This window comes from Mastomys coucha, unplaced genomic scaffold, assembly GCF_008632895.1.
Source record: "Mastomys coucha isolate ucsf_1 unplaced genomic scaffold, UCSF_Mcou_1 pScaffold22, whole genome shotgun sequence".
NCBI classification, from domain to species: Eukaryota; Metazoa; Chordata; class Mammalia; order Rodentia; family Muridae; genus Mastomys; species Mastomys coucha.
This window is the reverse complement of record NW_022196905.1, coordinates 245,112,925-245,129,002: the sequence shown is the minus strand read 5'-3', so window position 1 is coordinate 245,129,002 and position 16,078 is coordinate 245,112,925. Positions and strand designations below refer to the sequence as shown.

Here is a 16,078-nt window from a genome sequence, read left to right as displayed (position 1 = left end):
TAAAAATCCCTGTAATTAGAAAGGGGTGGTGTTATGGGTACTACAAGGAAGTATCACAGACTGTATAAATGTGTGTGTTTTTGAAACAAGGGCTCACTATGCAAGGCTCTGACTGATCTGAAACTCACTATGTAGAAAAGGTTCTGCCTGCCTCCACCTTCTTCTTTTGTTTTTGTTTGTTTGTTTGTTTTTTCAAGACAGGGTTTCTCTGTGTATCCCTGGCTGTCCTGGAACTCACTCTGTAGACCAGGCTGGCCTCAAATTCAGAAATCCACCTGCCTCTGCCTTCTAAGTGCTGGGATCAAAGGTGTGCCTCCACCTTCTAAGAGCTAGGATTAGCTAGGTGTGCACCGTCACATCTGGCTCCAAAGTGGCTTTAACAACAGAAATGTCATTTTCTCACAGTTCTGGGGAGCATGCATGTTTCTTTGGAGGTCTCCCCTTGACTTGTGATGGCGAGCCTCTCTCTGTTGCATTCTCCTGTGGTTTTCCTCTACAGCTATGCATTAGTCACTCAAATCTAAGGCCTCAGGGGACAGTTTTGAAATACCAGAGCCTTGGAAGACTCCGTGGGAGCTTAGAAACTTTCTTACTCAGGAAATGCCCTGTGTCGGCATCTTGCCTAGCAGCAGCAGGTTTTTGCTGGAGGCCGCACTGACTAGCTTCTAGCTGGTACTCTCCTTGCCTTCTGCACCCTCTCTTCCTTTCCTGTTTCAATATCTTCAAAGGAAGGAGATAGTCAGTAATCCCACCACATCAGCACAGAACTTTACAGTCTACAGAACATCTGCAAGAACAAGGCCACTTTGACCACTTCAGAGACTGACAAGAAGATTTTCTTTAGCCTCCTTGGGTCCTTCTTCATCATACAAGAACAGAGGCCATATTGGAATAGAGCCCACTCTAAACACCTTATTTAATTTTATTTTTTATGTGCATGGGTGTGAAGGGGTCAGATTCCCTGGAACTAAAGTTAGAGACAGTTGTGAGCTGCTATGTGGGTGCTGGGAATTGAACCTGTGTCCTCTAGGAGGTGCAGCCCGAGCCTCTTCACAACTGAGTTGTCTCCCTAGCTCCTTGAGCCCACTCTAAAAGCTTCATTCCAACTTCATCCCCTCCCTGAAGACCTTCTAATCACACTCTGAGACTTAGCATATGAATCTTGAGGACACTGCTTGGTCAGTGACAAGCACGGCCTTTGGCGCCTACAGGTTGTTTGCCTTCTGGCTTGGCTTACCAGGCATACTCTGGTGAGTTGCTTTGCTCTCAGAGCCTGCTGTCCAGAGAGCTTCCCAGGAAACACACCTTGCCCTTGGCACATTCCAAGAAAACTCCATTGCACACAGCTGCTTCTGAGGGGCAGGTGTTCCATCTCAGCAGGCTCCCAAGTGACAGCCGGGACTCAGATGGGGAGACACCTTGGGGTCTGGAGTGAGTCAGAGCTGGAATGGGGAGGGGAGGAGGAAAAGGGGAGAGCAGGAGCTAAATTAAAGTTTTGGGGGGACTGCCGACATGACATGTTTAGACTTGAGAAGTTTACATTCTTCCTCGCCGTAGCAGACACTTGACTCTTAGCTCCTACACCTCCAGTAGAACAGGAATGACTTGGAAACGCACAGTTGATTCCATTTTCTTCTTCCTCATCACAGCTCTGTCCTAGATTGGATTCCGCTAGTTCTAAGAACATTGGCTTTTATCGTAAACCCACGCTTGGACCAGTGAGCCACCTCAACTAACCAATACAACCACTGAGAGGACGAAAACATCAGTGTCCCAGGGTTCGTACTGAGACACATGCTCTTAACATTTGCTAAGGAATACCTTGGCCAGTAATACCAGAGGCAGGAGGATCAGCATGAGTTTGAATTCAGCCTGGTCCCCAGAGAACTGGTATCAAAACAACAGAACAGCTGGGTATGGAGAACGGTGGCGCCTTCCTAGCATCCATGGGGCCTCCAGGCTGACATCCAGCACTGTACAATGCAATGGACTAGGTTTAAGTGAAGAAAGGAACCAGAGCCAGGTCCATGAGAATGAAAGGCTTCTTAACATATATCTTTATTTATTGAGAATTTTATCAATGAATAATTACTATTATTTTTAAGACAGGGTCTCACTGTGCAGCCCTAGCAGGTATGAAACTCACCTTATAGACTAGGCTGGCCTCAAACTCAGTGATCCTCCTGCTTCTGCCTCCTGAATGCTAGGATTAATGGTGTGTACCACTGTGACTACATCTACCAAATCTAGTTTTGGGAGTGAGGTTGCTGGGGTGGAGAGATGGCTTGGCAGTTTAGGGCATGCGCTGCTCTTGCAGAGGACCTGAATCTGTAGCCAGCACTCACATCGTGGCTCCCAACCATCCATAACTAAAACCAAAATTAATCAATCCACTCATTCACCAACTGTGCCATTGCTACTGAATCTATCTTCTCTACTACTGAAACTTCAGACTCCAAGAAGCAGTGGGGTGTCCTGGGGTGGAGGGGTGGCGTGGTGGACAGGGAAGGGGAAATAGTGCCTTCAGTGGCTGAGATACTAGTTATAGTAAGCAAACGTGATGGCTACTCCTGGTTGTCAACTTGACTACATCTGGAATTACCTAAAACCCAAGTGGCTAGGCACAACTCTGAGCTTCATTTTTCTTTCTCTTTTTTTCTTCCTTTTTTCCTCCCTCTCTTCCTTTTTTCCTCCCCCCCATCCCCCCACCTTTCTTTTCTTTTGGAGACAAGGTTTCTCAATAGCCCTGGCTGTCCTGGAACTCACTCTGTAAATCAGGCTGGCCTGAACTCAGAGATCTTCGTGCCTCTGCTTCCAGAGTGCTGGGATTAAAGGGGTGCGCTACCATCTGGGAGTCAGGTTCTCAAGAAGATTTCAGTATCAGAATTATCGGTGTGAACTCATGGTTTCAAAATACAAGATCTATGAATAAGGACAAATGTCTCTATGTATACATCCATGCACATCTTCCTTGTTCTCCTCCCCATCCCCCATTCCCCATGAGACAGGTCTGTGTGTAGACCAGGCTAGCCTTGAACTCAAGATGCTCTGCCTGAGTGCTGAGATTATGTGCTGAGATTATGTTGCCACTCACTGCTTCCTTGCTCTGTAGTAATGAATTCCAACACTTATATCATAGCTTGAGTCAGGATATCAAAACAAGATGGGAGGGTGCTGGAGAAACAGCTCCGTGGTCAAAATTACTTACTGTTCTATCAGGGGACTTAGGTTCTGATCTCAGGACCCCACATCAGGCAGCTCACACGTGCCTAGAACTCCAGCTCCAAAGGATGACATATACATCCCTCTGGCCTCTGTGGATGGACATACATGCACATAGCTGCCAAGTATATATCTGGTCCACAGGCAAAACTGAACCAAAACTGAACTAGGGCAGAATCAAACATCTGTGGGGTTTTTTCCCTTTGGCTTTCAAGATAGGATTTCTCTGTGTAGCCCTGGCTGTCCTGGAACTCACACTGTAGACAAGGCTGGCTTCAGACCTTGTAGATCAGCCTGCCTCCTGAGTGCTGAGATTCAAGGCGTGCACCATCACCACAAGGCTTCTTTTCATTTTTTTCTTTAGATTCACTTGCTGGGTGTGCTTGTGTGTGTGTGTGTACATGTGTGTACAACTTCTGGGGTCACTTTTTCTTTCTTTATGTGGGATGTCAGGGAACTGAAATCAGCATTGGAGGTGCCTTCTGACCCTCTCACTGGCCCAAGTGCCTGTGTTCTTTAACTCTCAGGCACTTGATTAGGATGTAACTGAGGAACTGTCCAAGACTGGGTACTGAAAAGACATGACAACCAAAGGTAACACATGGTACTGGGTATTAATAGAAGGCCAGAAAGCAATGGCAGGCTCTGCAGGGACGCATGGCATCGCCTGCATGGGATGGGTGGGGGTAACATTAGCCTTGTACTCATGCTGTTTCCTGACAAGGAGGGCCAGACTGTGGCCACCCAAAATGCCTTGGATAGTAAGATAGACATTCTTGAGGGAATTCATGGGTAACAGAGTGCCTGCCAAAACAGACAATTAAGATAATGGGACAAGTGTGAAAATTACTAGTAATTAGGAGGCAGGTTTTTGAAACATACATGGGAAACTTTCAGCAGTTCTTTAGCCCCAGCCTCAGCTGCTGGGCCTCCAGCCACCATCCCAGTCCTCTCATGTTTTTGAAACTTTCCTGTAAGTCTGAAACTAGGTTCACATTTTAAAACACAAGAGACAATGTCTAAAAGCAACTTTTTATTTACAATAAAAAGGTTACAAAGGCATATATACTTATATGTATATATTATATATATAATACCCTTAAGTTACAAATTTTCATTGTAATATACAATGTTATATGTTGATGTGCAACCCAAGGGAAGTGTTGTCTAATCATCTATATTGAGAGAATATACATAAAGCTTTTTTAAAAAGAGCACATACTGCTTTGTTTTATGTCACGGGTCTTTGATTTGGTAGCCAGAAGACTTGAGAAATTTTAAAGAAGACTTGAATAGAGGTCTTATTTAAATAAAGGTTTCTTAAAAACCAAAACCAAAACCAACACCAAAACAATCAATTGGTACAAATAGTTTTTTTGTTGTTGAGGTTTTTGTGTTTGTCTGTCTGTTCTGAGGGGCAGTTTCACATGCCTGAGCTGGATGGTTAGGCTTGTTATTTACTATGTAACTGTGGATGACTTCTTCCTGCCTCCCAACCTTCCAAATGAGTGCCAGGTTTACAGATGTGGCCAGCCACATCTGGTTTTCTATGGTGCTGTGGATAGAACTCAGGACTTCCTGTATTTGAGGCAATCATCCTTCAAACTGAGCTAATCACCAACCAGCCTTACTTGAGCTAGCTTTCTAAGTCTTTACACTTAACAAAAACGTGTAGTTTGAGAAAGAATACATACACGTGGGGATTAGTAGAGGGTGTACAGGAGAAAAAAAAATAGGTTATGCTCTGTAAGACTTCAGACCTGGCACCAAGGAAGAGGGACTGTTGGGGCACTGGGGCCTGCACACTTTCCTCGCCCGACAGACTAACAGTAACACTGGCATCCCGTACCAAGGGAGATCTGAACCCAGTGCCTGGGGTTTAAGTGGGGATCTGGGAGACTATGATTACGCAGACCTCAGCTTTTCTCTCTCCCTAATCTACTAATTCAGAAAACACTAGCAAGGAGATATAAAAATACCCACTGGTAACAGGACTCACAGGAGGAAAGCCCTTCTTTGGTCCTGAAGGACTAGGTGTGCAGCAATGTCAACCTGCTGGTTTTGATAAAAACAGTCATTAGCACCCGACTGTAAAGGGCAGGTTTAGAGAGCGAGACACTCAAGGCGGAACTCAGCTCCACTACTTGCAAACAAGAGAAGGGAGTCGGCCACCCTACCACGGAGAGCTAGGAATGATTAAACATGTTTGAAAAGCTGACCTCACAGGTCAATAAAAAGCAAGAAGGACTCACAGGGGCTGTCACCACAGGAAATCCAGCGTACCCGTCTCACTTTCTCTACGTCTCTCGCCGCCACTGAGTTTGAATGCCAGTGTGCTCTTGAGGAAGTGGAATTGTGCTAAACTTTAGGACTTCTTTGTGAACTCTATGTCTATGGTGTTTTGTCTGCATGTGTATCTGCATAGCAGGAAAGGGCATTGGATCCCATAGGACAATTAGAGAGGGCTGTGATCCATCATGTGCGTGTTAGAAATCAAAGTCAGACCTCTAGAGCAGCTGGTGCTCTGACCATTGAGCCATCTCTCCACACCTGGACTCTTGCTCATTTTTAATGCAATTTAGCTGCTTATTAATGGAGAAAACAGTCCAGCTATGAAGTGTATAAGGACCTTAAGAAAATAAGATGCAGCCAGCGGTGGTGATGCACACCTTTGATCCCAAGCAGAGGTAGGTAGGTCTCTTGTTTAGTTTAAGGCCAGCCTGGTCTATAGAGCTGTTCCAGGACAGCCAGGGTTACACAGAGACACTCTGTTTCAAAAAAAACCAAAAAAATAAAAAACACGAAATTGCCCTCCCTCCAAAGATGCTCAAATCCTAAATATGGAGATGAGTAGGTCAGTAATGTTCAGAAATAAACTTTGCACATTCTTTAAAAGAATAAAAGGGCTGGAGAGATGGCTTGGCGGTTAAGAGCACTGACTGCTCTTCCAGAGGTCCCAAGATCAAATCCCAGCAACCACATGGTGGCTCACAACCATGAGGAATCCAATGCCCTCTTCTGGTGTGTCTAAAGACAGTGACAGTGTATTCACATATATAAAAATGGAAAAGAAAAGAGAAAAAAGTCTTTCCCCCTATTAATCTACTGTTGGCAATAAGGATTAATTTTTCGCCGGGTGGTGGTGGCGCACACCTTTAATCCTAGCACTTGGGAGGCAGAGGCAGGAAGATTTCTGAGTTTGAGACCAGCATGGTCTACAGAGTGAGTTCCAGGACAGCCAGAGCTATACAGAGAAACCCCGTTTCAAGAAAAAAAAAAAACAACAAAAAAAGATTTAATATTTCATTTTGTCATTTATCTTATAGAGGGAACTATAATATTTTCCTTCAGAAACTAAAATCTAAATTTTCATTAAAAAATGATATATAGTGAAAACTCCCACTTCCTTAACATGCTTGGGTGATCTTCCCATGTTGCCATGGGCAGAGTACAATTGTTTGCTGGAGCAAGCTAAGTCCAATGACACTCTGGGACAAATGCTATGTGGCGGCTCAAAAGATGGTGTAGCAAGATGTCAGAGGATCTGGTCCTGTTCCCAGCACCCACATGGCAGCCCATAACTATCTGTAACTCCTATTCCGGCCTGGACCCTTCTTCTGACTCCTACAAGCACTGCACAGATGTAGCACACATCCATGCAGGTAAAACTACTACATACATAAAAGAAAAGAGAAACAGAGTGGTTAGTAAAGAGATGACGTTATATGGTATAAGTTGATTGGATCCACAAAGTGACTCCTTGCCACACAGACTTTATGGTAGGTAGGTGCTGTAGCATGAGGATGGTCAGAGGGTAACTGTTGGGAGACAGTTTTCTACTTCCACCATGTGAATTCTGGGCACTGAGTTCAGGTTGTCAACCCTGGCTGTCAAGCAAGGCCTTTGCCTGCTGAGACATCTTGTAGGCCCTAGAAGTTTCTTTTGGGATCATCCAGTGAGCCTGATGCAGAAGCTTCTCTCACAAAATGCTTGTTGAGTGGAATATAGGGGTGTACCATGAACTAGCCTTGGAGTTTCAGATGTGTACATTCCCAGATAACCTTCTGTGTATCTACAGTCTTCTGTTGCTTCTGAAGGGTGACAGAGCCAGGAGGCCCTGAGAACACAGCAGCGACTGGGATGAACACGGTCATGACAAGGGCATGGAGCTGAAGTCAGCACAAGGCTGAGGGGAGAAGTCTAACCGGGGTTCCCAGTGCTACAATGAAGCAATGGGACATGTGTTATAGGGTTTAACTGCTTAGCTTTTCTTTGTGTTTGCTTTAAAAAAAAAAAAAAAAAGCCAAGTGGTGGTGGCACACACCTTTAGTCCCAGCACTTGGGAGGCAGAGGCAGGCAGATTTCTGAGTTTGAGGCCAGCCTGGTCTACAGAGTGAGTTCCAGGACAGCCAGGGCTACACAGAGAAACCCTGTCTCAAAAAAACAAAACAAACAAACAAACAAAAAGTGTCTAACCAATTGGGCAAAGGATAATTTGTAAAAGGCATATTTATATATTATATTAAATTCACACAAAATCTTTTTCGAGCTGAGTTTCATGCATGAGCCCAGGCTAACTCAAACTCTCTACGTAGCTGAGGAGGACTTTGAACTCTTCATCTCCCTTGCCTCACAGACCTCCCAAGGGCTGGACTGCACTTCACATCCTGTGGCTGGAAAGATGGCACAGTGGTTAGGGGCACTGGCTGCACCTGCAGAGTTCCCAGCACCAATAAGTGTCTCGTAACCCTCTCTGACATCAATTCCAGGGGATCTGAAGCCCTTCTCTGGCTTCTGCAGATACCAGGTGTGCTTATGACGCACATGTAGGCAAACACTCATATGCATTAAATAAAAAATAAATCTTAGAAAACACTTTGATCCAGTCACACGAAGTGGGATGGAAAAATAAAGGTGGCAAGAAATTAAGTTCATGATGACATTTCAAAGCTGGTGCACAGCTGTGATCCCCAGCACGTAGAGGCAGGAGGATCAGCAATTTGAGGCTGGTCTAGGTTATATAAGAGTATGTTTAAAGACCAAGAAGAAAACTAAAACGTTTTATTCTGAAATCAAAGGGGCTAGAAATTTATGCATATATAGCCCAGCGGTGCTGTATGCTTAGCTTGCCCAAAGCCCTGGGTCAATTTCCATGTCTAAGATTAAAAAAGAAGAAAAAACTTGTGTTCTTGGGAGTTGATATACAACTATATTTTTTTTTTCCTAGTTGGTTTGGCCACTGCTGGAAAGAGCCAAGAAAATAGTTAATGGACTTCCTGTGGCTATTTGTGGTTTCTGAACCTCGACTTGAAATTCTCATCTTTGATAAACTGTGTCACTGATCATCTGGAGGTTTCTGTCTCTTTTAGTGGTGTTCCAGAGGATTCCAGGGCCTTGCACATGCTCTGCTACTGAGCTAACCTCCAGGCCATCTCATTTTTTTAAAAAAAAAAGAGAACAAGTTTGAGAGCAGCTCCTTAGGCAGTCAAAATCAAAGTGACTAAATTCCTCTTACAGTACTATGGTGTGCAGCAACTATGTTGCTTGAATATATACAATCCTGACATGCAGCATGATTTCTACCAACAATTACACTCTTAGTCAATATCTAGACAATGAAAGAAGGAGCTTAAAGATGGTTCAGTGTGGACTGTATCAGCTTGTAAGGATTGTATGTAGAGTCAAAACCATCCTAGATTACTAAGTAATTAAAACAAGGGTATGGATTCAACTAAAGTTTATACAACCTCAAATGTTTCTATAGTACTGAGACAGGATCTGATGTAATCCAGCTGGCCTTGAATTGAGTATACAGCTAATCTTGGATTCTTTGCCTGTAGCTCCCAAGTACTAGAATTTGGTTGTTGTTCTGAGACAGAATCTTACTGTGTAGTTCTGGTGCCTGACAAACCTGGAATAGTTTCCAAAGTAAACTCAGACTACCTCTGTAGTGCTTGCTACATATTAAATCTGTGCAGAGCAATGTGCTTCTCAGAACTAAGTGACAAGGTATTTGACTCTCTCAGTAGAGATTAGGAGTTTCCTTCCTCCCTTCCTCCCTTCCTCCTTCCCTCCCTCCCTCCCTCCCTCCCTTCCTCCCTTCCTTCCTTCCTTCTTCCCTCTCTCCCTCCCTCCTTCTACTTCTTCCTTTCCTGGGCCCCTGGACTTGGGCGCTAAGATCTGATCTCCAGTCCTCATGACAGAGCAGCAAGCCTCTTAACCACTGAGCCCAACATTCTAAGGATCCAGTTCATTCTTGGCACCTAGAGCTGCCAGTAGCCACGGGGGAATGGAAGCAGAATATTTGCACATTTAAGTATTGTGTACAATCAATAGCTTGGACCAGTGAGAATAACAAAATACAGCCCAGGTAGGTGTCCAAAAAAAAAGATACAAAACAACAGAAAGTGCTGGAATCTGCCACTATTCCCTGAACACTTCAGAACTGTTCACCTTTCCAGGCTTTTAAGGAAGTCACATAGCAGCTTTGACAGTGATTTGCATTAAAACATGTGGGTAGATTCTTCCATGGTTTTGAAAACAAACAAATCCACATGCATTTAAATTAAACCAGAAGACTTGGAGTTTCTTATAAGCTTTTAAGACATCAGTAATTTTCCCCACACATTTTTGTTCATCAAAACCACTCACAGTAAAACCTTTCTTTTCTGGGTGGGGTGGGTAATTGTGTTCAGATTCCACATAGCTTAATTTTTTGGGGGGGATGATAACAGATAATTTTTTGTTTTGAAAGAATAAATTTTGGTTATCAGCTAAGTGCATTTATTCATCTGGACAAAGCTTTGCTACCATTCTATCCAGGAGAATAAGTTAGGAAAACAAACAAATCAGTAACAATGTGAGCTATTTGTTGGTTGGAGAGGTTTTTCTACATATAAAAAATAAATAATTCAGTATCTCCTACCATGCAAATAATTTCCAGTAACAAACTTTGAGGGTTCAGACAAAGACAAAAGACAAAACCCCACCGGCACTATCAGACTTACCCTAGTCTAAAACGTGCTAAGCATGGCTTTAAAATAGGCAGATGGCATTTAAAGTAATATTTCTGATTGCCCATACATGTCCCAATATTTAACCTGCAACTGTCTATAAGTTGGTGACTTTAGTTGTAATTATTAATAAATATGGCATGTACACATGAGTATTTCTTTATATAAAATAGTTGATACCAATTTCTAGGCAAGGCTGGTTGGTAACATCACCTTCTTTTAGTCCTCTTTCTCATGGGGAGGAGAGTTCTCATCCGCAGGGGTGACCTGGGACTGTGTGGAATGCAAAGATGCCTAGGAAGTGCTCCATCTCAACAGGAGGTATTCTGCAGTTTCCTGCCCACTTGATACCCAGGAGCCCACAACATCCTCAATAATGTTCAAGATGAAAAAGAAAAGACAATATAGCTGATTCTACAAAAGAGGTGAATTATCAAAAGATGCCCATTTTTAGTTATCATTTGAAAATAGTTTGCTGTATTTTGGTATCTGAGTATAAAACTGATAATGTAGGTTTGTTATCAAGGTGTCCCACACTCACAAAAAGCATTCCACTTGTGGTTTGAAAAATTCCTAATTGACCACCTGCGGGGGGGTAGGGGTGGGACTACAGCTTCTGGAACCTTAGGACCTTGCTCTTGGGGCTGCTAATGACAAAGAAATCACCCATAAGCCTTCATTTTATAAAACTCAAATGATAGTATTAATAACCATGTGGGCCACAGTCCTCAGCCAGAACATGTGCACACCTTACCTGGCAGTCATCGCACCTGCTTACAGCTCTTCTAAGGAACAGGGTGGCAGAGGCTCCTGGCAATCTCTGCTGGTTCCGCCTTTCACACCGCAGCTCAGTGAGGCAGGAGCCTCAGCACTCTGCCTGCGGTTAACTGCCGTAGCTCTGCTTTCTGCGTTCAGATAACATTCTTACTTTTTTCCTTTGAGTTGAAGGTGTATCATGGATGGAACCAATCTCAAGGTTATGATTTTCTTCCCAGCTGCTGGATACTGTTAGATTGCAGAGCTGGAGGCCTGACTCAGACAGCGGAGGACACCGGGATGACACCTCTGCTCGGGCATCTGCTACCCTGTCAATCAAGGCACCTCAGGATCTGCTCAAACACTGTGTTCTCTTTCCTTTCACCCTTTAACCCACTTGAAGTGTCATATCTGTGTGTAGCACTCCAGAGAAATCTAGAAAATGAGAGCTGTTTCTAGACATGTTTTCGGAGAGGTTTGAAAACCTCTAGAAAATATCAGATATTGATATTTCCGTTTTGTTCAGATTCAGGAGCTGTGCTAATCTTGAGATTTTATGTAGAGTATTTCACAAACATTTTTAGACACCTCTCTCCCTTCCAAACCAGGAGAAACAAACTGAAGATGATCTTCCAGGTCACGCTTACACTGAATGATGACAACAATTGGCTATGCTGAACAAAATGCAGGTGACTCCCAAGATTTCTCTCATCATTCTGCCCAGCCGGGGTCTGTTAGGAAGCCAATGTTAACCTTGAGCTGGAGGTGACTTTGGGGCCACAGAAGGCCAGTGCCAGGATCTCCCCTGTGCTACTCAGGATGGCTTCTGTGCTCCAAAGCTAACCTGACCCACAAAATTTCCACCGAAAGACGCCTCCAGGATAACTCCTGAAAGCTAGATGGGACCCCTGGAAAGGCAGTGAGATCCAGTCATCCCACACTCACTGATAAAGCTCCACTGACCCTAACCAAAGGCACATTTGGTAAGCAATAAGAAATGGCTTAGCTTAAAATGAGGATCTTTCAAAATAAACTGTAGACCATCCCCTGGCTCCTACCAAAATATAAACTCCATATAAACTAAAGGAAGCAAACTCCTCTCGCAGAGCAGTGTCCAGCTTGCTTTTCAACTGGGACACCACAAAGAAAGGGGCGTGAAGGCAAAGGCAACCAGACTGTGCAGGTTCTGAGTCCTAAAGGCAGCACTGGTGCTAGAGGTGGGGAGGGTGGGGCAGGGTGGGGGCGGGAGAGCCAGGGTGGGTGGAGGAACCACTGGGGATGATGTTCAAGGACTTCCAAGGTAAAGACAGTGACACTGCAGTGCAATGCACCTGTGTGGGATATGCCTGAGGGACGGCAGCTGCACACTAGCACCCGGGGAGCGACAACCATCCTAGGAAGACCTCAAGCCTATGCCCAAGTGATTCCTACACAAAGAAAAGGAGAATCCCTTTTGGCTATTTGTTTATGTCCAAAGAGAAACCCAAAGAGCCAGACTTCATAACAGGAAAAATAAACCTAATTACTTAGAGATCACATTATGAAATAAGAAAATAAATCAACAGCTTTGATTTGGAGCTTATTACAGTTCTAGAATTTCTGACCAAGGCTGTGTGGGAAAGGTCAGCCCTTCCTAAAACCCTGCTGTGGTCCAGCAGTGGTCTGCAGGTCCTCGGGAAGGCACTGTGATGGAGGGAGCAAGGGCTTCTGTTTGTGCTTCTTTGTTGTTGTTGTTGCTTTTTCTTTATTTTCATCTTTTGAGGTGGAAATACTTCTTGGGACAGTCAAAGGTCTTTCTTCGCTCTTGCTGCTCACACAAGAAGTCCCATGCGAGTGACTTTGGCAGATAAGAATGTGTGCAATACAAATACAATCGGCTTTGGACAAGAATGCAGGTCCATAGTCTGTGAAGAAGAGACATGGGTCATCATTGTAATTCTCTCTCCTTTCTTTCTTTCATGTACATTTGATGTTTGTCCTACATATATGTCTATGTGAGGGAGTCAGATCCACAGGAACCTGAGTTATAGGCAGTTGTGATCTGCCATGTCCATGCTGGGAATTGAACCCGGGCCCTCTGGAAGAGCAGCTAGTGTGCTCTTAACTGCTAAGCCATCTCTCTAGATCCCCCCTCCCTCTTTATAAACAATGGTATTAAATACATTTAGGTGTAATGTCCCACTTTCTTTTTTTTTTTTTAAAGACAATCTCATATAGCTCAAGCAAGCCCAGAGCTTATTTATAACTATAGATAATCTTGAATTCCTGATCCCCTGGATCTCCAAGTGCTGAGATTATAGGGATGCACCAGCATGCCCAGATGTATGTGGTACAGGGGGTCAAACACAGTGCATACTGGGCAAGCAGTCTAGTAACCAAGCTACATTTCACGCTTGAATGTCTGAGGGTGTGTGTATGTGCACATGAGTACCAAAGCGCATATATCAAAGGACAGCTAATGGAAGTTGGTTCTCTCCTAGAGAATCCATCATAGATCATAAGGTTTGGTGCCATGGCCTTTACTTGCTGAACCTTCTTTATGACTCTCCCCAAGTTATTTTTTGAGACAGGGTCTCTCACTGGTCTGGAACTTGCTACAAAAGCTAGGCTGCATGGCCAACAAGGCCCAGGGATCTTGTATCCTGGCCTCCCGAGGCTGGGAATGTGTGCTATACATCCAGCTTTTTATTTATTTATTTTTTTTCCCAGACAGAGTTTCTCTGTTATAGCCCTGGCTGTCCTGGAACTCACTCTGTAGACCAGGCTGGCCTCGAACTCAGAAATCCGCCTGCCTCTGCCTCCCAAGTGCTGGGATTAAAGGCGTGCGCCACCACCACCCGGCCAGCTTTTTTAATGTCGATTTTTCTGAGAGACAAGAAGTGAACTCAGGTTCTCATACATGTAGAGCAAACACTTTACTACCTGCCAGTTCTCAGACAAAACTTCATAACTAACGGAATATCAAATGTTAGGCCATAACTTTCTACATAGGAGGTAAAAAGCAGTGAAGGGCTGGGGATGGATGTAGCTCAGTGGTAAAGCACTTGCCCAGCATGCAGAGGCCTTCAATTCATTAACCCAGCACAATGAAGGAATGTAAGCAAGCAAGCAAAGCAGAAGCCACATGAGAGATAGGATGCTAGTGCACACACACCCCTGTCACTGTGCTCAAGGGGACGCTGGTGCAGACACACCCCTGTCTCCATGCTCGAGGTTGCGGACCCATTCTCACCAGTTCTCCCTCAGGGCCACCAAAATCCAAATAGAGATTTCTGATTCCGTCATCAGCAGACATCTTCAGCCGTTCAAAGGGATAGCGGTACAGTATGCTGCTGGCGCCTCCGCTGTCTCTGGTGATAGTGAACCCATGCTCATAGTGGACAGTGAATCTTACCTCTTGGCCACTTAAGGTGCAGCCTGTTAAAGACAAGAAAAACTCATATATAATAAAGATCCTATTTTAGCTATCAAGTAGAGAAGGATTCTTTTGGTTTCAAACAAGAAAACGAACCTTCTCTTGAGAATATACGAGGCCTAAGCTGCTTAAAATATCCTAAAATAAGATTTAAAAAAGATTTATTATTCTGTACCTACTTTGACAGCACGAATACTAAAATTGGAACAAATCAGGGAAGATTAGCATGCTCCCATGCAAGGATGACACGGAAATTCATAAAACAGTGGATTCATATTTTAAAAAGGCCTGTTACTATTTTTATTTAGAGACAGTGTCCTATGTACCCAAATTGGTATGTGATTGTGTACTCCTTCCAACCTTCCTGCTTATCTATTCCAAATGGTGGGATTATAAGCATGGGAACAAAGCTAGGCCGAGTTTTCTTTGTGACACAAGATCTTTCTAAGTAGCCTGGAACTTGATACAGAGGCCAGGCTGACCTGCACTCAGAGATTCCCCTGTCTCTGCCTCTGGAATGCATGTGTCACCACACCTGATATTATTTTTAATTATATGCATCTATATCTGTGTGGTGGTATGTGCATGTGAGTGCAGTGTCCAGGGAGACCCAAGTGCTGCTGTTGGAGCTGGAGTTCCAGTGGGTTCTGAGTTACCTGACATGGGTCCTGGGAATCAAACTTGAGTCCTTTGCAAGAGTAGTACATGTTCTGAACAACTGAGCCCATGCTCCAGCCCCCTAAAAGCATCCTGACTGAGATGAGGTAGAATACAGCCTAACTCCTCGACTTCTGTCTCCACTCAACTGGATATCAACGGTATTTGGTGAGGTGGAAACATTCTCTGCTCTCAAAGACTTTATAAATCTCTAGCTGTATGAGATAGAATATATAAAACATGATGACACTCAAAACTGAGCTAAGGCTGAGGTCAGAAAAAGGTTTATAGGATCGGAATTCAGATAAACCCTAAAGAAAAGATAAAACTAGCCAGGAGGGCTGGCGAGATGGCTCAGTCGGTAAGAGCACTGAATGCTCTTCTGAAGGTCCTGAGTTCAAATCCCAGCAACCACATGGTGGCTCACAACTATCTGTAATGAGATCTGACGCCTTCTTCTGGTGTGTCTGAAGATAGCTACAATGTACTTAGGTATAATAATAAATAAATCTTTAAAAAAAAAAAAAAAACCTAGCCAGGAGGGGTAGTGTTTGGGAGGCAGAGCCATCCTGGACTACAGAACCTGGGCAAGAAGGAAGGAGCAGAGGCAGAGATACCCTTCAGAGTCGTAACCTGCTTTGGTTGGGATCTGGGATGGAGATAATATCTATCAAAAGTTTATGCTCGGATGGTGGTGGCACACACCTTTAATCCCAGCACTTGGGAGGCAGAGGCAGGTGGATTTCTGAGTTTGAGGCCAGCCTGGTCTACAGAGTGAGTTCCAGGACAGCCAGGGCTGCACAGAGAAACCCTGTCTTGAAAAACAAAACAAAACAAAAAAAACAAAAAAAAAGTTTATGCTCTGTAAGAGTCATGAGGTGGCTGCTGTTCAAAGGATAAAACAGGCTGGGGATGCTGCCCAGTGTAGTGTGCTCACCTATCAGGAATGAGGCCCTAGGTTTAATCCCCAGTACCACAGAAAATAAAATAAAACAAACACTGCTAGCACCCCCCC

At 44.2% G+C, this 16,078-nt stretch overlaps 1 protein-coding gene and 1 non-coding gene across 2 annotated transcripts in view; one reads left to right on the top strand and one right to left on the bottom strand.

The window, feature by feature from the left end:
- Positions 1 to 4,240: 4,240 nt before the first annotated feature.
- Positions 4,241 to 16,078, bottom strand: part of Sntb2 (syntrophin beta 2) — an 89,408-nt gene continuing 77,570 nt past the window's right edge. Inside the window, exons 7-8 of the mRNA XM_031336883.1 lie at positions 14,224 to 14,408; positions 4,241 to 12,895 (exon numbers count right to left, since the gene is read on the bottom strand). Coding sequence (XP_031192743.1) covers positions 12,803 to 12,895; positions 14,224 to 14,408 — 278 coding nt within the window. The 3' untranslated portion in view covers positions 4,241 to 12,802. The remainder of the gene's footprint in view (positions 12,896 to 14,223; positions 14,409 to 16,078) is intronic.
- On the top strand, positions 14,578 to 14,687 carry LOC116071657. The gene has a single exon (XR_004111052.1). It is a non-coding gene; the product is annotated as a U6 spliceosomal RNA (small nuclear RNA).